Below are 25,051 nucleotides of genomic sequence, written 5' to 3'. Positions count from 1 at the left end.
GTTTAGGGCTTCACATTATGTTTTCAGTGCAGTTATAGGAGAAAACAAAAACAAGGGGCTTGCAAGAAAGAACTGGTTGTTCCTACCGGCTATTTTGATCGAGGAAGAACACTAACTTCCAATAAAAAGCTGCTACAGTGTATATAACGCAATTGATTTATTGCTCATTTTTCACTTAGATCAAATAAAACTCTATTTGGAGTCTGTTAGCTAGGTGCAACTGTTGTAAAGATGAGCACGCTGAATAACAAGTTGATGGATAAACTTTTGATTGAAACAAGTCTTATTCCTATCTCAACCCTGTGAAGCAAAAGGAGAAATGAAACAGGGTTTCCTGGAATCCAATATGGTCTAATAATAGGCCATACTTCGTGCTTGAATGTATTGCTCTCTTCTGTGGTTTCACAGAAGTCCTACAGGATGCAGCAAAAGCGTACAGTGTTCAATCTGAACAGTAGCAGCCACCAGCAGTCTTCCTCCCCTGTAACATGGAGGCAGCTGCTCACGGAGTGACAGAGTGTTGATGCCTCCTTCAAAAAAAAAAAAAAAAAAAAAAAAAAAAGTAGTAGCTGTGAAACTTTCTGGCAGGAATGCAGAAAAGTTGCATTATCCTTTGTGAAGCATTTGTGCATTCATACTTAGGCATGCAAGTCCTTTCTTGATTAGCTCCAGAATGGGGAGCAGAAAGCTCAGTCCATGTGATGCTGCACTGAGATCCAACACAGCTGCACTGCTTTGGGGTCCTGAGCTAGGTAGGATCTCTGCTTGGGGCTGTAGGGACACACCAGCAAGCTCAGAACAAGCCTGGGATCTTTGTCACATGCTCCATCGGCCACATGTTGCAGATACCCACAAGGGGCACCACAAATTACTTTCCCGAAATGAATGTGCAGCAGCTGATGAACTGCAAATACAGTTTCTACTCAGCACAGCTTAATACAGCCTTGAAAGCTCTCAAAATCAGAAGCTATATTTCTTTGTGAGTACAAACCTAGCACTTTTTTATCCGATGGCTCCTCTTTCCCCTTCTGATACTATGTTTTCGTGTGATCTGTGTGAAAGTGAAAAGCTTTCAGACAACAGAAAGTCACAGTATGGAAATTCCATTGTTTTGCAGTTCTGAAGCCCTGCTACTTTGTAGGCTTTTCTTCTGGTAAATCCAACATGGTATTTTATATTATGAACAGAATTGCAAAGAGAAAGTCCACCTCCTTGCCCTCCCTGATAGTTTCTATAGTCCTGTGATTTACAGGGATCAATATACATCAGCAGAGCGAAAAAACTTCAGAGGTGTTATAGAAAAATGAATCTTTATTGCACACTTCTGTCAGATACAAATACGACATATAAGCCAGCAATATGTGGAGTTTTCATAGATGTTATATCATTAATGTATGACACTATTGCCCAAACAGTCAGCCTCAATGGAAATTGAAACTCAAAATAGACATAGTCTGAGATACTTAAATTCAACAATAAAAGGTGTAAATACTTTGCCATCAAATAACAGGCGAATATTTCAAAGGCAGCTAAAGGAACGTTTAAGCCATATCCTTGCAGACTTCTTTCCCTGTCATCTCATGCCTTCATGCAGCTCACTCTCTGTGTTAGTGGTGCCATTGTGGAAAACCTATATACCCCAAGTGAAAAATCAAAGCAGAGTGGCAGTAACAATGCCTGAAGATCCACAGAAAGTGCTTCAAAATCAACTTCAAAGTTGTGAGATCAAGACCAGGAAAGGGAATTGGAGAAATAAAATGAATCTCGTGACAGGTATAGATTTGATGGGAAGAGTGGCAGGTTTCTCCAGACCTTTTTGAACAATATAGGCGGAAGAAATAATTATTTGCCTCTCTTTTCTTTTTCTGCTAATAGTTACAATTTACACATTGTCAATTCGCATATTGTAGATATATATTCAGTTAGGAAAAAGCAAGCAATGTTATGTTCTCAAATTTGTAACTACTGTCTAAAGTGTCTAGTTGGTAGAAATTAAAAGTCTTTGCATTTACCCTGTGATCTTTCTTTGACATGCAATATTTGGGGCTGTGCTGTCTATGTAGTCTGGCATATCCCTAGTGAGTAGTAGCCAAACTCTGTTCTGCCCCATTTTCAGAAATTACTTGACTTGAGAGTGCACAAAACAAGACAGATTTTGTTTTACGTGATAATGGTAGCTGCAGAGAGTTCCTGTGGCTCAGTGCAGCTACAGTTCAGCTTCAAAAACTGGACATTTGGGAGCAAATAGATGCCCTCCAGTCTCAGCTGGCATTTTGTGCCCCTTTTACTCTCTCAGTTCTGTCATAGTGAATGATATTTAGTTAGTTAAATGTACTGCTTCTGCTCTGCAAAGCTGCCAGCGAAATCTTTGTAATGAGATTAGATAATGCACAGCCTTTTCCCTAAGAAATGCTCTCTAGCTTTGGGGGTTTTCTAGTTAGTTTTGCTAATCTGGCTGCTGATACTGAAAATGCAGACACTTCTCAGCAGAGAGAGTCCAAATTGCTCCTAAACTATGGCCTGACTTTAGAGTTGTCTCCTTTTCTTCAGTGCTCAGGGCTCATTCCCCATGTTATTAGTGCAAGTTGCTGGGAACTTTGCCTGAGGGCTGATTGCAGGGATTGGAACCACATTTGGAAGGTGGCAGCTGTTCACTAGCACAATGCAACGTGAAAGCTGCAGCCATGTTATTCATTGAAAACCATGGAGTTGATTCTAGGAGTTGCAGAATGTAAGAGACTTCAGTCATTTATTAAAGTGTAATACCTGCCCTGCTGTCATCACTGCTTCCAGAATGGGAGTGATTATTCCTCGGTTATTTCAAGAAATAAATTCGTTCTTTTTCTTTTGTTGGGTCATAGGTAAAAATACAACTCTTGGCATTATTTTTGCTTGCAGTGTGAAAAATCAAGCTTTTCATTTATTATGACAGTCCTATCAGCGTAGTCTTCATTAATGTATTTACCTTTATGTTTTCCCTCTGAGGGGAGCTTTTGGCTTTGCTTTCCAAGTCACTGAACACAGCACCAGGTGAAGTCATTGGGAACAAGGGTGGCTCTGGCAAGTCAAGTCACATTGGCAATTAGCAACTCCTGTAATGGATGCTTCCCTTATACAGGCTGATCTACATGTTACAAAGCTGTAAATATCATGCCAGAAATCACAGCAGAGGTCTGAAGCTTTAACTCTTACTAGACTTAAACAGTTTAGCATGAAAAAATAAATAGTACAGACCTTGAAGCAGCTTCCATTTTCCAGCGGTAAGTTATTGATTATTCAGGGTTCTGCATCCAGGCATTTAAGTATTTCTTATGAAGTTGCCATCACATAATGCTCATGTAGCATAGGACTTTCTTAATTTATAAAACCATAGTCTCAAAACCTCTTGAATTTAATAGAGAATAATTGCCTTTTTACAGAAAATATTGTTAGAAGAATATTTTAGCACAAATTCTATAACAAGGACACATATGTTAAAAAATCCTAAAGAACCACACAAAAATCTAGTGGACTGGTTCTCACTGTCTACTATTTTCAATAAGATATTATGTAATTGCCAGTATATTCAGTGAATAAGTCATTCTGGTGCTCTGTATTTATTAGAGGAATTAATGACTTTTTTTTTCCTTTTTTTTTCCACAAAGCTTAACCTCCCCGTGTGCTTCAATTGCCCTTCTGGTATGTAAGAGGGATAATACCGAGCTGAAATACTAAGAGAGTCATCTCTTTGAAAAGTGCTGAGTATCACTATTCTTTCCTAATTATCCCATAAGTTTTCTCATTGAAATTGAGATTCTATTCAGAGGTACTGGAAAAAGCTTTTTGCTCAAAGAAGTGCTTTCATAAATATTTAAGCATTTATGTAACCTTTGAATATTTATTACATTTATATTAGTATAGCAGACATGGGCAAATGGATTTACACACCAAAATACAAGATTCTGGACCTTTCCAGCCTGATAGGGACATTTATCAGAGAAGCCACTATTCAAGTACTACAGAACTTTTTATTTTGCATCAAGGATTAATTTGCTTAAAGACGCACAGCAGTATTTCTTGTCATGTCAAAATTAGACTGAAAAGAATGTGCTACTAAGTCCTAGAGGACAGATTGAAAGCCACATATCACAACTCTGGCCTGGCCAGAACCCTGAGAAGAGAGCTCCTCAGGGCTAGACCTGTTCAGAAAAAGGGAATCTGTGCTGTGTCTTGTTGAGAGACAAAGTCCTTCAAGAAATCTGTAATCAGAATCAATCATATCAGAATGCAATATTCTTGCTGTTATAGCCCAGATATTATTCTGAGGATTATTCTGAAGTGAAACAAATTTTCTGGCAGCTTGACAGTATTTCCAAATGAAATTTGGAACATTGAAGAGCTTTCCACAAACCAGCTGCAGAATCCAGAGTTATGCAGGATTTATAGACTACTGTCTTGATGGAAACTTCCGTGACAAGGGCCCAGCAGTTTCCCTTCTCAAAGGATTATCTAGGAGGAGAGGACACAACTCTTTTCCCATTTCCCCTTCCCCTTCCCATTTCCCCTTCTTGGCCACCTGAGCACACTGCTGGCTCATATTCAGCCGACTATCAACCAATACTCCCAGGTCCCTCTGCCTGGCGTGTATAAGAAGCAGTGTGGCCAGCAGGGCTAGGGAAGTGATTGTCCCCCTGTACTCGGCTCTGGTGAGGCTGCACCTCGAGTACTGTGTTCAGTTTTGGGCCCCTCACTACAAGAAGGACATGGAGGTGCTCGAGCGAGTCCAGAGAAGGGCGACGAAGCTGGTGAGGGGCCTGGAGAACAAGTCCTACGAGGAGCGGCTTGTTCAGCCATGGAGAAAAGGAGGCTCAAGGGCGACCTTATTGCTCTCCATAGGTACATTAAAGGAGGCCGTAGCGAGGTGGGGGTTGGTCTATTCTCCCATGTGCCTGGTGACAGGATGAGAGGGAATGGGCTGCAGTTGAGCCCTTGGGGGTTAGGTTGGATATTAGGAAGAACTTCTTTACCAAAAGGGTTGTGAGGCATTGGAATGGGCTACTCAGGCAAGTGGTGGAGTCACCATCCCTGGAGGTCTTTAGAAGACATTTAGATGTAGAGCTTAGTGATATGGTTTAGTGGAGGACTTGTTAGTGTTAGGTCAGAGGTTGGACTTGGTGATCTGGGAGGTGTCTTCCAACCTAGACAATTCTGTGATTCTGTGATTTCCAATACTGACCTGCAGAAACCTTACACAAGTCATTTTTGTCTAATTTACTTAAAGTGGCCTGCAGCCGAATGTGCCTCTACTTTATGTATGTATCCCAGAAAGTCACTCATCACCCACAGTTCCAGCTCATGCCAGTCACATCTAAAATTTCTCTTTAAGAATACAAGTTAATTTTAATCATTTTCGTCCCACTCTGCACTGAGTAAGCAGTATCCTGCTAGCATCCTATAAGGTACTTATCAAGCTGCTTTTCTACCATAATTACCTTCCTTTGATTTCTCCAGCATTTCTACTGCTTTTTTTATACATTCAAGTGATGGAAGCCAGTCAGTTTGTAAAGCACCTGACAAAAAGTAGAGTTTAAAATATTTTTCCCATGGATACTGAAATATTTATGCCTTTATTTGTAGAAGTCTTCAGTTGTACTAGGCTAATGAATACAAGCAGGATATCTGCTATTATTGTAACACAGAATCACAGAGTGGCTGAGGTTGGGAAGGACATCTGGAAGTTAGTTTGTCCAGCTCCCCTGCTCAAGCAGGTGCAGTTAGAGACATTTGTCCATATCTCTTCATTTCTGTTCTAAAATTTTGAGACTTTTTAAACCTCAGGATGTTTAATTAATGGCAAACCACACAGACTCATTCCTAAGAAACAAGGAACTTGTCTTTCTTTTTAAAGACATTCTCAGCTTATATTTGACATGGAATTTGTCTTTTGAAAACAATCTGCCTCAACCAGTATTTGAATGAGATTTCTTAAGAATCTGTAGCAGAATTTAACCAACAAAAGAGGGATATTCTTATAGAATTGTCAACAGCCCCTTTATGGCTGCAGAGCCCAAGGCTGCACATTGTCACATACCTTATGGTGACTTCAGGCAGCTCATGTTGTGGGAGGCTTCTCCCTTCTTGTAGTTCTACAATACAGAGCTCATTGTGGGATAGAGACCTTAGTCTGAAATGAGTAAGTAAAGGAAGACCCAAAGGTTTTGCATTTAACTGGTAACTATACTAGGAATCTCAATATTCATCGCAGCTAATTTGTTCATTGCTAGATGGAAAGGAATATTTGCTCCCCAGATCACAAAGTCACATAGTGCCATAGGTAGTGTGATTCAGGACTTTTTTTTTTTTTTTTTTTCCAGGCAGTAGTTTGCTCTGTCAGCTCAATAAAATGTGATTTGTTGCAGACAGAATCTATCCAAGTCATTTAGAAAACCAATGGCCTTTGCAACAAAGGGGTACAAAAATATAATGCCAGGAAAAAAAAGAGACAAAGAAGAAACCTCTGGGGAATTGTGCTTAGCCCTGTCTTTTGCTGTCTAGCCTCTTTATTTTAGTTTTAATTTGGTGAGAGAAGTTAGAAAAATAGAGAAAAGGGGGAAAGTAGCTAAATGCAGCTTAATAATGAAAGAAACTGCTGCAATAGCATCAGAAAGCTCTTTAAAATGCAAAACTTCTTGCTGATCTGCTATGCAGAATGGAAAAAAAACAAACGATCACTTAAAGGTGGTGGCTAAGCAGGCTTTCCCTTCATCATCTCTCACTTCTTCTGATGCCAAAGATAAGAAGCAGTTTCAGAGAGAAAATGTTTTCATAGTTAAAGCATAAATACTACAGGAGTTGAGAGACAGATAGATCACTGTTCAGTCTCCAGCCTTCCAGGCTCTATCAGAAACTTCCTTAAAGTATTGTGGGCAAGTCTTGTAGATGAGAGCTGGTCACTGTACTGTTTGGTGACCTCAGAAGTGATGCAAAACCCTGGAGGAAACACAGGGTTTATGAATGCAGCTTAATAATGAACTTTTCTATTGCAGAGTTTGCATCATGTAACCCCTACCCTTTTTTGTGAAGGCAGTCTGCTTAGCAAGTTAGACCTTCCATCATGAAATAGATGCTGAGATACTACTCCCCTCTGCCTTTATTCCCCTGTACAGCACAAGCTGGGAAGCCCAATGCCTTTCTTTGTAAAAAGCAATCAATGTTACTTCAAGAACAATGGGTACCTGAAGGCACAAAAGTTAAAATGTGTGCAGTAATACAATATAAGCTTTGCTCCTCCTGTACTCGTTCTATGCTACATCTTTATCAGAAATAAAGGAACAGAAGAAAAGCATGTGTAAGGACATTAGAAATGCTTGTACTTGGTGAAAAGAGTAATGTTTTTCTTGATGCAAGTCATAAAGACCTGCCACTGTTGCTGATGCATGTCCAGTACTAAATATTAACCTGTAACAATTTTAAGGGCTGTTTGGTAGCTACAGCAGCCACTTCCTTAGGATGCTGTATGTATTTGTCTAGCCATTTGTTTGTCACATACCCATGAAGGCATATAGCAGCTTTACAAATGCAGATGGAGATTGGATCTTAGCCCAGAACCATTTAGGAATTGCAGTTTTGCTGCTATTGTTATTGTATTTTTTCCCTGACAGCTGCATTTGTTCTGTTACTGACAATGTTGGGCTTTGGATGATATTAACTCGTACACCTAGACCAGACCTGGTCAGTCTGAAGTTGAATATGTTATCAGGAATCTTTATATCAGTATGTGCATGTGGTTTACTGTGTGAATAAATAAGAAGCTTTTACAACTAACTCAGAAGGCTCATGCATTTGCCTTCGGGATCAGCTCCATTGAAATGAACAGGACTGAACCAGTTTCAGAATTGGAATGGTTGCTACTCCAAGTGAAATTAAATTAGATCTTAGTGACCAGCCTCCCAAAAAATTCTGCTCAAAGAAAGGTAGGGCTAAGGAAAGAAGAGCTATATCTGAAGCTGCTTTCTCAAATGTTCTGGTGTCTTCCCCTCCAGGCACACCACTTCCCATTTGGCACTAGAAGTTGTTCTGTGCTCCAGGCACAGCACTGACTCTTGCTGACCAGGGCTCCCTGGGCTGCATTGCTTACACTTGTGGGGGAAGATGGACAGAGAGTTGAAATGACTTTTCTGAGACCATAGAGGAAGACAAAAATTAGAATCTATATCAGCCAGGACTTCCTTGTACTTTCATTGAGAGTGTTGTGGAATAGGTAACATTCATTTGTACTATATTGTTTAGATGTGAATTGCTTTTAACCTCAGCCATCCTCCAACTGCATTCAACTTCAGTTGAAAATTTGATCTAAGATTCTTCCTAGACTCTCCATCTCTGTTGAAGAGACATTGGCACCTGCAGGGAGAAGGGGAGTAATGCTGCTGAGTGTTGAGAGAGTCACCCACTGGCCATTCCAGTTTCCATGCAACTGAGACAGCAGCCAGACTTCTGTTCAACATCGGCAGCTCAAATATGGGAGCTGAATGCAATATGTCCTTGTGCTCTAAGCAGAAATGACTCTGTGATCAGGCAGTCAAGGCTGTACCTCCTGACACGTGGCCCTTGCTTGCCTCTTCAGTAGTTATTTTAGTGAGAAACACTTTCATGATGTTTCCTCTTCTGCAGTGAAGCTGATGCAATGGCACCAGAGAAAGCAAGAGCAGCAAATTTAGGGCAGGGTTCTGAGTCACTCTGCTGTATTATATACTACATTATGCACCTCTGCTGCATAGTGCTTTTAGGTTAGATCAAACAGCCTAGTGTGAACAAAGTCCATTTCTGTATTGCCATTCAAGTTGCCTTGTAAAAATACAGCATGCTGTTTGTATTGATAAAATGAAGGAATTTCTGCCACCTTCAGACTTTTAAATCTGTCTTAGGTGGTCTGAGGGAGAAGCCCAGACAAACAGGTGGGTCTTCTATTGTAGTATGTAGCACTGTTTTCAGCATCCAGAGACAGCATAACCCTCTTAGGGAGTCATAGAAATGTTTGTATTATGTTCTCTGAAGTTTCCTCTTGCAGTCTTACCATCAAATATTTTTACCAGAATATGAGAAGTGCTTAAACCTGACAGACAATACAAAGTGGGATGTGTATGTCAAGCTGAGAACAATTTAGCTCCTGTATCGTGGTCACAGAGGACACATATCTTTTTTATTAGTGTGAGGACATGAACATTTCCAGCAAACAACCTTCATTTGAATACAGTGGTATGGGGAAGGGGAGTGGGGATAAAAGGCAACAGATCATAGAATCATAGAATATCCTGAGTTGGAAGGGACCCTTAAGGATCATCAAGTCCAACTCTTGACACCGCACAGGTCTACCCAAAAGTTCAGACCATGTGACTAAGTGCACAGTCCAATCTCTTCTTAAATTCAGACAGGCTCGGTGCAGTGACCACTTCCCTGGGGAGCCTGTTCCAGTGTGCAACCACCCTCTCTGTGAAGAACCCCCTCCTGATGTCAAGCCTAAATTTCCCCTGCCTCAGCTTAACCCCATTCCCGCGGGTCCTGTCACTGGTGTTAATGGAGAAAAGGTCTCCTGCCTCTCGACACCCCCTTACGAGGAAGTTGTAGACTGTGATGAGGTCTCCCCTCAGCCTCCTCTTCTCCAGGCTGAACAGGCCCAGTGACCTCAGCCGTTCTTCGTACGTCTTCCCCTCCAGGCCTTTCACCATCTTCGTAGCCCTCCTCTGGACACTTTCCAACAGTTTCATGTCCTTTTTATACTGTGGTGCCCAGAACTGCACACAGTACTCGAGGTGAGGCCGCACCAGTGCAGAGTAGAGCGGGACAATCACCTCCCTTGACCTACTAGCGATGCCGTGCTTGATGCACCCCAGGACACGGTTGGCCCTCCTGGCTGCCAGGGCACACTGCTGGCTCATATTCAACTTGCTGTCTACCACGACCCCCAGATCCCTCTCTTCTAGGCTGCTCTCCAGCGTCTCATCGCCCAGTCTGTACGTGCAGCCAGGGTTTCCCCGTCCCAGGTGCAGGACCCGGCACTTGCTCTTATTGAACTTCATGCGGTTGGTGATCGCCCAGCTCTCCAACCTATCCAGATCCCTCTGCAAGGCCTTTCCACCCTCATTCGAGTCCACAACTCCTCCAAGTTTGGTGTCATCAGCAAACTTGCTCAAAATACCTTCTATTCCTACATCCAGATCGTTTATAAAAATATTGAAAAGTACCGGCCCTAAAATGGAGCCTTGAGGGACCCCACTGGTGACCGCCCGCCAGCCTGACGCAGCCCCATTTACCATAACCCTTTGGGCCCTGCCTGTTAGCCAATTGCTCACCCATCGTATGATGTTTTTATTTAGCTGTATGGTGGACATTTTGTCCAGTAGGATCCTATGGGAAACCATGTCAAAAGCCTTGCTGAAGTCCAAAAAAATCACATCAGCTGGTTTCCCTTGGTCCACCATACGGGTGATCTTATCATAAAAGGAACTCAGGTTAGTTAGGCAGGACCTACCCTTCACAAACCCATGCTGGCTGGGACCAATGACTGCTTTGTCCCCCACGTGCGCCTCAATAAGTTCGAGAACCATCTTCTCCATGATTTTACCAGGCACTGACATGAGACTGACAGGCCTGTAATTGCTAGGGTCTTCTTTCTGACCCTTCTTGAAAATCGGCACAACATTTGCCAGCTTCCAGTCTACCGGGATCTCTCCCAATTCCCAGGATCGTTGAAAAATAATTGAGAGAGGTTCCGCGATGACATCCGCCAGCTCTTTCAGCACCCGGGGATGAATCCCATCCAGACCCATGGACTTGTAGGGATCCAGGTGGAGTAGCAAATCCCGCACACGTTCAGGGTCGGTTGGGAGTTTGTCATCCCCACCGTCCCGGTCCTCCAGCTCAGGGCACCCTGGGTCCCGAAGCCCATCATCGGCATTGAAGACAGAGGCAAAGAAGGCGTTAAGCGTCTCTGCTTTGCCTATGTCATTGTCTGTGAGGAGACTTTCCCTATCAAGGAGCGGCCCTATGTATTCTTTAGTTCTCCTTTTTCCATTCACATATCTAAAAAAACCCTTTTTATTTTCTCTCACAGACACAGCCAGCTTCAACTCTAGGTGTGCTTTGGCCACACGAACTTTCTCCCTACAAACATGAACAGCATCCCTGTATTCTTTCCATGACACCTGGCCCTCCTTCCAGTAGCGAAACACTCTCTGTTTCCACCTAATCTCCATTAGAATGTTCCTGGTCAGCCACGCCGGCCTCCTGCCCTGCCTGCCTGACTTGCGATATTTAGGAATTGCCTGATCTTGTGCTTCTAGGAGGAATCGCTTAAAGAATGACCAGCACTGGTGGACATCGAGGCCTTCAAGAGCAGTTTCCCAGGGGACCTTGCTGACTAGTTCCCTGAGCAGCCTGAAGTCCGCTTTCCCCATATCTAGGGATGAGGTTTTGGTGGCACTTTTCCTTCTGTCACCGTAAATTTTGAACTCAACCACTTCATGGTCGCTATGACCAAGGCGGCCACCAATCACAACATCTCCCACCAGACCCTCTCTGTTTTCTAGCAACAGGTCTAGGAGGGCACCTTTCCTAGTTGGCTCCGTTAGCACCTGCACCAAGAAGTTATCATCTAGGTGCTTCATGAACCTCCTGGACTTGCTCGTGTCAGCCGTGTGGCAATCCCAGTTAACGTCCGGCAAGTTGAAGTCCCCCATAAGGACAAGGGGAGTTAATCTCGAGGCCTCTCTTAGTTCTGTAAAGATGATGTTATAAATGTATGTTCAGGTGGGGAGACACATTGCCACCACTTACGATACTCATTATGGGTGATGAAATACAATTCTGATGGATGGGAGCAAGAACGGGAGTTGAAGAGATTTGCTGGGTTTACTGTTAATATCTGCAGACATACCAGCTCATTTAGTAATGTAACAGCTCCCATTGCTACCCAGTTAATATATGATTAATGTGCCACAGTATTTCCCCAGACATTTATGACACCTTTAGGAATAGATATGACAATGACTTTATTACATGGAGTCACTTCATACTATTTGCATCCCTCTTAAAGATTTATAAATTTGGGAGTGATTTTATCACTGGTACTCAGTAAGGTAACAAATGAGAAAACTCAATGGTCTGTAAATTACAATATTGATTAAAGAAGCAATTACTGATATAACTCTTACATGACTATGATAATGCTTGTTTATATTTCAGGACAATATTTACATGTTAATGATAAATCTAATGCAGTGTTTAGAAATACTTTACAGCTTTAGCCAAAATGAAAACTTTTATAAACAGATAAAGTTTATTGTGGAGGGGAGGAGTAGGATTCTGTTGTTCCTCAATGGCAAAATCCGTTACAGAGCCAGCTTTGTGTTGAAGACTGAAAGCAGTCTCACCTCCTGCTGAAGGTCAAAACTCATTTGGTAGAGTTTTGGTTTGCTGCTTACCTCCACTGAGACCTGTTATGGTTTGTTGGGTTCCTCTTGGCCAAGCTGTGAAGGAACTGTGCTCATTATAAACTCCACAGCACTGTGATCAGCTAGTGGCTCACTGCAAAGGAAACAGACAATCAAACACCAGTTTCGTAACTGATATCCAGTTTTTAGACATCTCCAGCACAATTGCGCCTCCTGGATCAATGAAGGATTTGCATGTTCAGCTGCTCCCATTGTAAAAAGCTGTCATTTTCATGCATTAAGAGATGGGAGTGTTTTTTGTTTCTTTCGGGGGTTTGAGATGCCAGGGTTACACTTCAAACCTGTTTTGTCTCAGCAAATACCATCTCTTTTTTCTCTCTTTCCCCCTCACCTTAGGTTTCTGACAGATGTGACTATGTTTATGTCAATGGTAAAGAAATGAAAGGCAAGGTGAACGCACTCGTGAATTTCACCTACCAGTATCTGAGTGCTCCTCTGCAAATCACAGTCTGGGTTCCACGCCTACCTCTTCAGATCGACATTTCAGACACAGAACTGAGCCAAATAAAAGGCTGGCGAATCCCCATTGTTTCCAACAAAAGGTGGGTTTGAGATGCTCAATTTCTTAAGTGTTTTTGTGAAATAATAGAGTGGATTTTAACTCGCAGAGAGAACAGCTTCAGCACCTGCAACCACATTGCAGTTTCCTTGCAGTTGTTTCCTTGAGGAACAGCAGCTCTGGAATCCTCAGCTCTGCACTGGCCATCTGCAGATACATGTATAATAAAGGTTTTAAAGTCTGGGGGGGTTCTGTTTGTGTGAGTGTGTCTGTCATGTGCAACAGGGAACAATGTAGTGCAACAGTAACTGTTGTTGTTCAGACATTGCAGCGTAGATGAAGAGGTGGTACAGTCCAATTCCATGGTCCTTCATCATACTAAGTAGTCATGAATCAACAGAGGTCCTAAGACAACAGAAGGGAGGTCTTAATAACTTAAGGTAGTGCTCTCTATTAGCACTTTAATGTTAGTTTTCACTAGTGTTCTTGAAAATGTGTTTTGTTTTGTTTTGTTTTGTTTTGTTTAACACTTTATTTTTTATTGAAAAAGACTCACCAGAGACAGTGATGATGAGGATGAAGATGAACGGAAAGGAAGAGGATGCACTCTCCAGTACCAGCATGCCATGGTGCGAGTCCTGACACAGTTTGTAGCTGAGGATTCCAGCCCTTGGGGTCAGCTGAGCTACCTGCTGGGCTCCAACTGGCAGTTTGACATTACAGACCTGGTGGTGGATTTTATGAAACTGGAGGAACCTCACATTGCCAAGCTGCAGGAAGGCAGGATTTTGATCGGACGGGAAGTAGGAATGACAACGATGCAGGTACTGTGCTCTGGACTGCTGCATTCTGCCACTCCCATAGAGAATCTATGCACTGGCATAAAATCTAGTACAGTGTTCTGCTATCTTGAAACTGGATAAATTTCCATTACATTCCTGTGACCTTTTAGAGTGTCACACACAGCATTAACCCAGGGACATTCATCCAAGCTAGTGCTGGTTGAGACATGCAGCATGGTCAGAAGTGGGATACCATACAGCCTTCAGAGACTTTTAAGAAAGGCGGCAACTGCAGGCTCAGTGAGAAGTTAGAGCTCTCGTTCCTTATGGATGCAGGCTGCCACCAATCATCTGATAGGCACCATTTTGACTTTATGACACAGAAATCTTTAGATAATGCTGATTTGCTTTTGACGTATTTAAGCATTAACTCGGGAAACAAAAATACAACCTGGTTAATAACCCTTAAAGACTGACAGTGGATGTTGATGACACCATTTCCCAGTTCTGCCCCAGCTGCACAAAATCTCAATAAAGCTAGTCTATCCAATATGATATGGATATATCATATATGGAGATACGGAGAAGAAACTTAGTGCATGAACTAGCTGCCCTAAGACCCCATAAGGACTGAAATATGGCTGTCAGTTTCATTAACAGGAAACACTTCCTACTGCCTTGATGTTCCATTAGGAACGGCAAAGATAGAGAAATGAGAATTTTCAAGCAAAGAAGTGAAGGGCAAATCCTAAATGTCTCTAACCTCCCTTTTAAATGTTTGAGAGGTAAGTCTGATGAGCTCATCCATATTGGGACCCAGAGTAACAGAAGACAGTTTTGAATCAACTCTTTTAGTGAAGTGATTCAAATAACACAACAGAGGCAGCATACATGTAGTTCTAAGTACTGGCTGCAGTGTTCTCAGCCATACACTCTGTATTGAAAGTTTTTTTCCCACCCTTCACATGAAATCAGACCGTCTTTGCAGTGTGCTTGTCTGCTACTCATATGCATAAGATTTTGGGGACAAGAAGGAATGATGGCCTTAAGAAATGTTATTTTAAATTATCAGCATTTTTCTAAATTGATTCTTTCGTGTTTCTCAAAAGGTTTTGTCTCCTCTGTCTGACTCCATCCTGGCAGAGAAGACAGTGACTGTTCTAGATGACAAAGTGACCATAACAGACCTTGGAGTCCAACTGGTGGCAGGGCTTTCACTCTTTCTTCAGCTAAGCGCAGCAAGTAATCAGGCTATTGTGGCTACAACCATTGCTCAAGAACTACTTCATACTCCTAAGCAGGTAGTGTACACTCCAGTTTTTACTGTTGTTTCTTTTTGGTATGGGACAATGTTTTATCAAAGTGAATTATAGATGACTTAATTATGTATTTCAGTAACAAGTTTAAGACATGTCTATGGTGATTGCTGTTCTCTAGAGTTACTCTAGAATTTTCTTCTAAGTTCTTCCCTTCAAATATGGACTTAATCCACAGTAAAAATTCTGGCTATACTACAGTTTGTATTATTTACATTTTTAGTACCCTTTCTTTAAATGATGCCACATCTGTTATTTTTGCAACACAGTCTCTGGACAGAGATTTCTGTTAGCTCTATAAGTGTGCTCTTGTTTTCCATGCCGGAGAGCTCGGAGCTCTGTGTTTCACAACAATTTAATATTTTGAAGAGCTATAAAATAGAGGAAGAAGAAAGCCAAATACATTTATTTTACCTCCTGGAGTCACAGCAGACTGCCAGGCTTCCCTGTCCTTTTATTTTTCAGGTGGATTTTGGGGAGTTCATCATTCAGTTCATTAGGGTGTCATTATGCTGATCCTACTTAATTTAAGCCAGCAAATTTCCATCTCTGTAAAAGGAGGCTTTCAAGCAGCGTGTTTTAGGTCACAACCCTTATGGAAAAGAGGACTGGGGAACAACAGCAGATCGAGACAAACAGTCGTTTGGGAACAGATTAAAAACAAGGATCAGTAGCAGCGGAACAACCTGTATGTTCATTGCTCTCATTGTTCATTTCAGTCAGTTGATTTGAAGAGTGGGACTGGGGACCATGGGGACCATGCAATTAACACTGTCCACAGCTACTCCTCTCACAGAAACTGTATTTTATCTCACAGAGATAGGGAGAGATTTCAAGTCAAGTTTTATGGCCCATTTTCATGATTATTGCTACCTAACTTTCTGGAACATAAAAATAAGTTAGATTGTTTTATAACTTAGTGACCAGAAAATGTCCAAACTAGAAGGACATGCTGCCCACCTGTTCAATTTACTGCATCCTGTAAACATAAGAAACTTATGTAATTAACCCATTTATACTCTTTCTCCAGGGCTTAGAAACCACTTCTCACATATTGTCTTCAGACAAAGATGGTAGAAACGAAAGCTAAAGCACGCCTCACCCAATTGTATTATGTAGACAGAACAACATTTCTCCTGCAGCATCATTGGAAGCATCATGGCTCTGAGTGCAGATAAAAGAGCTTGTGAATCTGGAAAGGTTGCACAGATACGTCATCAGCTACTCAGATTTATATCTAATTTGTTCTGAGTATGCAAACATATTTATCAAAAACAGTTTACGACGTGTTAAGACACAACATTTCAGTAGTGTTCAACATGACGTCTTCTGCCTGAGCCTACAGAGAGCACTACTGGATTGTGCTTATTAAAGATACTGACTGTAAAGCAGGAGGCAAAAGAAAATCAATCACCTTTTTCTCAGTAAAAGAAAATTAAAATCTCTTAGTCACTTGCCCTTAGAATTAATGCAAATGCAGTAATGCTTATGACTAAATTTAACAAGAAGTAATTAATGAATTTAGAGTATGCCAGCTGAGATCCTTAGGGAACTGGAATTTCAGAAGGTGAGTGCTGAGTGCTTTCTGAAAATCAAGCCCTTTTGAAAGAAGTTTTTTTCAGAGGTGCAACCCAGAACTAAGCATGCACTTGAATATTGCAAGGACTTCATTATTTATGTGTGTCAATTCCTTTCACAGAGGTTTACAAAATAACCCAAATAACTCATGTAAACCTTACAGATGAAGCTGAAAAACAAAATAACAGTAAAGACAGCTGAAGGTTTAATTTTTCTCAGGAATTATTGTAAGTCTCAACATTGTTATATGGAAAAAAATAATTCTTATTTGAATATTTTCAAATAAGTAGGCCAAGGCAGCCAAAGCGTGAGTCCTGAAAAGTTGGTAGTTTTTCCAAATATTTAGCAATCCAAAGAGGACAAGTCAAAGTTTTTTTTTTATTTTGGATGACTAAAGTTAGATATATCTATCTATATTTTGGCAACTCATAACCTGAGGTCACCTTGAGCGATGCTGAGCCCATGCCTCCTTTCCTTGAGGTCAGGGGGTCATCTTTGGTGCTAAAAGTGGATCGATTATTTAGGTGCCTAAAAATAAATGCAGGTTAAACAACTTCTAAATATCAAAGCTGAAATATCTTCTGAAAATTTGGAAACATTCTATGTTTAGTGGCCATCTGCTCAGGTAGGAAAGCTGTTCCATTTGCCTTGCAGACCATTGGTAAAATAAACATTACCATCTTAAAGCTTTATTCCAAATGTAAATAAAATAAAATCTTAAGTGTTTAGGTCATTTCTGATCTGAATGAGCTTCAAGGTCTCTTACATTTCAACTGGCTCTGCAGAGCTAACTCACAGTCATATCATAGTTTTTTCGTCACTGTAGGATATACAGACCACTGTATACTGTGGTCTGATGGACCAAAATGGGAGGAGAAAAACTAAAATTAAAAGGAAAGCCTTTAATAAATAGCTGTGTGTATTAATGTATGTCTCAGTGCTACTGGAAAATTCAAGCCATTTTCTTAAGGAAAAAAAAAAGCGATGTTAGCACTTGCTAAAGGCCAAGTTCTTCTCCTTCATATGTGTACTTCCTGTTGACACCAGTGACAAGACCCAACCCTGTGAGGTCAGCTATAACCTCAGGGAGCATCCTCCGAAATGTCAGCTGTCCTCTGACAGAAGGCGAAGATACTCAGCGCCACCTGAATGAGTACGACAAGCTGGAGTTACTTACACCTTTCTGCCCCTTGGATTGACACAATACTATCCTGGTTTAGCTTATGTCCTTCATGCAAACTAGTTCTTGGAGTTCACTGACATCTCACAGTTTTGAGATACATATCAATATTACATATTGAGAGTATTTTTATGGTATGGTTTCATTACCCCATTCTAATAATATAAATTACTCTTAAATTAGATTTCTATCTTCTTTAAACAGAGCAATGTAATGGCACATGAATATGACAAAGGAAATAGACAGCATGGGAAAGAGAAAGGATGTGTAGTTAGATAAGAATCTGAATTCTTCCCTTGCAAATACAAGCAAATTCCCACTGGAAAGGAATCTCACATTAGCAGATTGGACAAAAAGGAAAAAAAGAAATACACAGTAGGGGAATGCATTTTTTGAATTAAGATCTGAGTGTTGGCTGCCTTTCATTTTCACATCATAACAATCAAGTCCAATTTTTACTGCACAAGCCACAGGCTTAAAAATAAATGCATATGTAATTCTTTGATATTTCATGTGATAAAATAGCCCGGGAAACCCATTTCAGCATTCAAGTCCCCAGATAAAACAATCAGAGCTGGCGTAATAGAGGCAGCTGAGAACAGTGTTCCTTTTCGTTTTTTAGGGAGGAATGTTTTCTACAGAGCAATTCTGCTCTCTCTTTCTTTCCTTTGGTGTCCTGCCTCACTTCAAGACTACTGCAGCTAACTGCAGCAATTTAGGGCTTATTCACAACTACTTTTATTTGTCCTTTGGTGAATAAAGACCATTAAAAGGATTCTTAATTCTGGGCATTAAATGAAATGAAACATACTGATCAGTCCTCTCATACATATTTCTAAGCAGCAGAATTCTCTCAAATGCAATCAGTCCTACACATTTTACTCACCTAATTATTGCTTGATGTATACAGGGTATCATGCCCTGGTATCAAGCTGATCCCAGCTTTTTTTGAGCAAGTACTGAAGGACACTTTATAATCACAATCTTTCATAGTAAAAGGTTTCTAGTGATGCTGACTGTGATGCCACAGATGGGCTTAGTGGAACATAGTAAGATAAGCAGTCTTTCAAGTGTTTTATAAGGCTTTAGAGGGCAAAATAATCATCACTATGGCTCCCAGATTTTCATAGGCAACCTGTGCAAGTCCCAGCACTGCAGGACTCACTAGATTTCTGACTAATATGCTTTGCTCTGATCTTCCAAACCAGCTCTGCTTCCCGCATTCAGGTTGCCTTTTGGAGTGTGAGCCTGATTGTTTTTACTAGGTGGAACAGACACAGACAGCAAACAGTGGTGTTTGTGGTCAGCTCTCACAGGGGAGTTTGAAGCATTCCAGATCAAGCAGAACAGAGCTCCTTGGGGATTGCTGGTTTCCATTAGTGTCACGTTACTTATTTATCCTGGAAATTTCCCCCTAGTTTTATCCTCCTAAATATAACATGGATGATAAAAGATAACAATATTAATAGAAAGCAAAATGCAAGCTTATCCAAGAAGACTTATCAAGTGGCATCTTTGGACTGATGAACAGCAATGTAATTCAGGGCCAGAAAAGGTGTTGAAGGTGCAGTGGATCATGAAAAACAGGTAAACTTATGCTTATGTGGTCTGTAGCTATAACTAGAGTTGAGAAGGTAAACAGCGAAAGCACAAGGGAAAATGTAGAAAAAATGTATCCTGATAAAAGTTTTTTTTTTTATGTGCTTAGGGAAATCATGGTATTTGGTAATCAACAGTGGTGGTGGAAAGCAGTTTCTTCATCTCTTCCAGATTGGATTGTTCTGTCATTAATGTGATCTAATGTACAGTATCTGCCTCACTTCACATCATCACAGTCACCATATAAATCATTCTGTTCTCTAAGAGACACTGACACTAATGTGTGGTTGTGGTTCATTGTTCATAGAGTGCAATTGAGTATTCGTGTGTACGCATAAGTGAAAGAGAGGGGAAAAGTAGAGGAAAGAAAAGAGAGAGAATCCCTCAAACTATTTGTTTATGCTTAATAATTAATGAACACAAGCATTTGTCACTTCATTGTTGAGGGCATCAGACTGGGGGCAGCAGCTTAGTCGGTAAGAAGGCTCCAATCCATCTTCGTTTGCTGATAGTAATTGGAGGACCCTGTCAGAGATTCGGAGGGGATTTATTGATGTGGTATGTAGGATTTGCAGAAACAAATCTTTGAAGGACATGGTACTAAATCATTTTTTTTTCTGTCTTTTTTTCTTTTCAGCTTTTCAGAATTTATAATCATTTGGGAAATTTACTTACTTCCCCTGTCTTCAGTTTGCCTTCAACGATGTGAATGAGAGGAGCTATCTTTTGCCAAGTGGAATATTTGAGCTGATGCAATGTATTTTGGCAGGATTTGAGATTCTGTCCCTCTTCCTCCTTCCCCCTCCCCTTTTAATTAACATAGCATAAACATGACAGTGTTGTCTTGTGTTGTGTTGTGCTGTGTTATATTGTGTTGTGTTGGAAAGAAATTGGTTCTTCCTAACAAAAAAAGGTCTCTTGGAGATAAAAATAATTCAGTGCTGGCTGAAAATAAAAGCTGGGATATTGTACACCCCTGTTATCTATAGTAAATCACATGTGTGTCTGCAAATCTCAGCTAACTGCTGTTTTGTTCTTTCCTACCTCTGCTTCATAAAACCAAGTGTGCAGGTTAATGAAGGAATAGTGGACAGAATAAAAGTTGTTTTAAAGTTGACTGCAAATTTGTCAAATTCTAGCAATTTGGATGAAATTTTCCATGCTGGCTACCTCTTAATCTGAAAGGTACTTGAAGACTGGAAAAATAGAAAGGAGTCAAGACAGGAGAACCAACCAGGGGTGTTGATAACTTGAAGAGAACAGCAAAGAAGAATATATTGCTTCTTGTACATCTTCCTCCCTAGTGTGGACAGAGACTTCAGATCCCACAGAGCTTCACTTCTATCACCAGTAGAACCAATAAAACCTACTTGCACAGTAAGGTCATAACCAAATGTGGAGCTCTGCAACACTAGGTATGCTATTTGGCTGTAAAGGAATACACAAAGGATTTAGCAATGTGAATAATCCCCATTTAGAGACAGGAAATAATGGAAGTCCACAGCTGAGCAGAGAGGAGGACTCTTCACTCATTTCCTCATTCTGCTCTCTCTCTCAAAAAAAAAAAAAAAAAAAAAAAAAAAAGTACAACTGATAGGCAATACCAATCCTATTGCAACATATAGTTGTAATGACGCTGGTGTTTTTGTCTTACGTAGGTTGATGAAAAATACATGTATCTTAGTTACCTCTGTCATAGTACATAAGGCTGCCCTCCATCTCTAGGGAGAAGGAAAGCAACAGGGATTTGAATTACTAGGGGAGATACATCTTTTTCTCTCTACACATATCCATAGGAGAAAAAAAATCCTTTATTTTCCCATGGATGGGTTTGTTCTGCTATGGATTTCTACGATGTAAATATCAGCTGTGCCTTGGCTGTTCAGCCATTGCTCAGTTGTTTCTCTAATGGAAGATCAGCTGTTTTAATTTCCTAATGCATTTCACCCTTTCCAGCTCTTGAGCTACTCTGGCTCCATTTCAGCTCTTTGAATCAACAAGAACTTTGCCTGCTTCCTTGTTGTGCCACAACTTATTTTCCTTCTTCCAATCCCTCAGGAACTTGCTGATAGCACTTTGGAAATCAAATATTCAGTATAGTCCAGCCTTCTGCACAGCTAAATGCCCCTTGCTGTTTCCAATGAAAAGCTTTAAATTTAACTAAAAGGGTTGTGATTCCTTTTGTCTATAGCCATAGCATAAAAAATTGCAACCAATTTGCTAAAATTGCCAAAATTTGCTAAGGAGTTGGCAGGGCTGATAGATAGGGCTTTAAACTAGAGTCAGAGGGGGAAGGGCATAAAACCAGGCATGCCAGTGATGAGCTAAGGGATGGTGCCCTGGAATCAGAGGGACTGTGTGCTAGTGAGGTCCTTCAGTCAGCTCCACAAGGTGCTGCATGTAGGGAGGTGCGTTTGAAGTGCTTCTACGCAAACGCACGCAGTATGAGGAATAAAATGGATGAGCTAGAAGTCTTGGCCCAGTCCCACACCTACGACATCATCGACATAAGTGAAACCTGGTGACATGAGTCCTGTGGCTGGTGTGCTGCATTAGATGGTTACAGGCTCTTCAGGGGGGACAGGCAGAGTAGGCGAGGTGGCGAGGTGGCAATGTATGTGAAGCATGGACTGGACTGTGTGGAATTTCAAGTTGGCGATGGCAAAGCTGAGAGCCTCTGGGTAAGGATTAAGGGACAAACAGATAAAGGGGATGTCATTGTGGGAGTCTATTACAGACGACTAGGTCAGGACAACAATACCGACGAATTACTCTTTGCAGAACTATGAGATGCCTCGAGATCAACTCCCTTTGTCCTTATGGGGGATTTCAACTTGCCAGACGTCAACTGGGATCACTACACGGCTGACATGAGCAAGTCCAGGAGGTCTGTAAAGCACCAAGATGATAACTTCTTGGTGCAGGTGCTAAGGGAGCCAACTAGGAAAGGTGCCCTCCTAGATCTGTTGCTGGAGAACAGAGAGGGTCTTGTAGGAGACGTGGCAATTGGCAGCTGTCTCAGTCATAGTGACCATGAGGTGGTTGAGTTTAGAATTTATGGCAATGGAAGGAAAACTGCCACCAAAACTTCAGCCCTGGATATGGGGAAAGCAGACTTCAGGCTGCTCAGGGAACTAGTCAACAAGGTCAACCTGGAAAACTGCTTTTGAAGGCATTGGTGTCCATCAGTGCTTTAAGCACTGCCTCCCAAAAGCACAAGATCAGGTGATTTCAAAATATTGGAAGTCAGGCAAGTGGGGCAGGAGGCTGGCCTGGCTGACCAGGGCTCTTCTACTGGAGCTTAGGCAAATAAAGAAAGTGTATGGCTGTTGGAAGACAGGTTAGGTGATGAGGAAGGAATATAGGGATGCTGTTCGTGTTTCTAGGGAGAAAATTTGTGTGGCCAAAGCCCAACTAGAGTTGAAGTTGGCCATGTCTGTGAGAGACAATAAAATAGTTTTTTTTAGATATGTGAAGAGAAAAAAGTAGACCAAAGAAAACATAGGTCTGCTACTTGATGGGGAAGGTCTCCTCACAGGCAATGACATAGGCAAGGCAGAGACATTTAATGCCTTCTTCGCCTCTGTCTTCAGCACTGATGATGGGCTTCAGGACCCAGGGTGCTCTGAGCGGGAGGACCATGATGGTGGGAATGACAAACTCCCAACTGACCCTGAACACGTGCGGGATTTGCTGCTCCGCCTGGATCCGTACAAGTCCATGGGTCCAGATGGGATTCATCCCAGAGTGCTTGAAGAGCTGGCTGATGTCATCATGGGACCTCTCTCAATTATTTTTCGATGACCTTGGGAATCTGGAGAGGTCCCAGTAGGCTGGAAGCTGGCAAATGTTGTGCCAATTTTCAAGAAGGGTAAGAAAGAAGACCCTAGCAATTACAAGCCTGTTGGTTTCACGTCAGTGCCTGGTAAAATTATGGAGAAGTTGATTCTTGAAGTTATTGAAGCGCACCTGGGGGACAATGTGGTCATTGTCCCCCCAGCCCAAACCAACATGGGTTCATGAGGGGTAGGTCCTGCCTAACAAATTTGATTTCCTTTTATGACAAGATCACCCATCTAGTCGATCAAGGGAAACCAGCTGATGTGATCTTTTTGGACTTCAGCAAAGCTTTTGACACGGTTTCCCATAGGATCCTACTGGACAAAATGTCCAGCATACAACTTAACATAAACATCATCCAATGGGTGAGCAATTGGCTGACGAGCAGAGCCCAAAGGGTTGTGGTAAATGGGGCCACATCTGGCTGGTGGATGGTCACTAGTGGGGTCTGGGGTCCCTCAAGGCTCCATTTTAGAGCCAGTCCTCTTCAATGTTTTTATAAATGATTTGGATGTAGGACTAGAAGGTGTTCTGAGCAAATTTGCTGACGACACCAAACTTGGAGGAGTTGTGGACTCAGATGAGGGTGGAAAGGCCTTGCAGAGAGACCTGGACAGATTGGAGGGCTAGGCAATCACCAACTGCATTAAGTTTAACAAGAGCAAGTGCCGGGTCCTGCACCTGGGATGGGGCAACCCTGGCTTTAAATACAGACTGGGCGATGAGATGCTGGAGAGCAGCCCAGCAGAGAGGGATCTAGGGGTTGTGGTTGATAGCAAGTGAATATGAGCCAGCAGCATGCCCTGGCAGCCAGGAGGGCCAACCATATCCTGAGGTACATTAAGCACAGCATCGCTAGTCGGTCGAGAGAGGTGATTGCCCCGCTCTACTCTGTGCTGGTGCTGCCTCACCTCAAGTACTGTGTGCAGTTGAGCACCACAGTACAAAAAGGACATTAAACTGTTGGAGAGCGTTCAGAGGAGGGTGACAAAGATGCTGAAGGGCCTAGAGGGGAAGATGTATGAGGAGTGACTGAGGTCACTAGGCGTGTTCAACCTGGAGAAGAGGAGGCTGAGGAGGGACCTCATCATGGTCTACAACTTCCTCACAAGGGGGAGTGGAGAGGCAGGTGACCTATTCTCTGTAAACAACAGTGATAGGACCCGCGGGAACGGGGTTAAGCTGAGGCAGGGAAGTCTAGGGTTGACATCAGGAAGAGGTTCTTCACCGAGAGGGTGGCTGCACACTGGAACAGGCTCCCCAGTGAAGTAGTCACTGCACCAAGCCTGTTCGAATTTAAGAAGTGATTGGACTGTGCACTTAGTAGCGTGGTCTAAACTTTTGGATAGACCTTTGTGGTGCCAGGAGTTGGACTTGAATATCCTTATGGGTCCCTTCCAACTCAGGATATTCTATGTTTCTATGATTCTATTGGAAACCATATTGGGTTGTAAATTTGTACTATGACTGGATGTTAACAGGGTGGCAATGTTTTTCCCTGATGGTGATTTTCAGCCCAGTTGTTCTGATGTACCCAAGTGTAAAGTTATTAGGGCCATCTGTGGTTTAAGACTGGTGAAGAAAACTTTTCTGTGTGAAGTTGCACTCCAGCAATCTGCCTGCATGTCTTCTAGCTAAACAGGCAAGACATAGAGGAAATGCAAAAAATAAAGAAATCTCCTGCAAAGAACGCTACTGAGATGTGGAAAAGTAAATATCTGTATCATCTGGATGGGATTCAAATGGCAAAGAGATGACCTCTAGCTTTG

The 25,051-nt window shown here is 41.9% G+C and overlaps 1 protein-coding gene across 1 annotated transcript in view; it reads left to right on the top strand.

The window, feature by feature from the left end:
* TMEM132C (transmembrane protein 132C) overlaps window positions 1-25,051 on the top strand; it is a 221,109-nt gene that overhangs the window by 193,748 nt on the left and 2,310 nt on the right. Inside the window, exons 6-8 of the mRNA XM_082774163.1 lie at window positions 12,825-13,030; window positions 13,538-13,811; window positions 14,879-15,070. Coding sequence (XP_082630289.1) covers window positions 12,825-13,030; window positions 13,538-13,811; window positions 14,879-15,070 — 672 coding nt within the window. The remainder of the gene's footprint in view (window positions 1-12,824; window positions 13,031-13,537; window positions 13,812-14,878; window positions 15,071-25,051) is intronic.

Source organism: Aythya marila (genome assembly GCF_965140915.1).
Source record: "Aythya marila genome assembly, chromosome: 17".
NCBI lineage: Eukaryota > Metazoa > Chordata > Aves > Anseriformes > Anatidae > Aythya > Aythya marila.
This window is presented reverse-complemented; position numbering and strand designations above follow the sequence as displayed.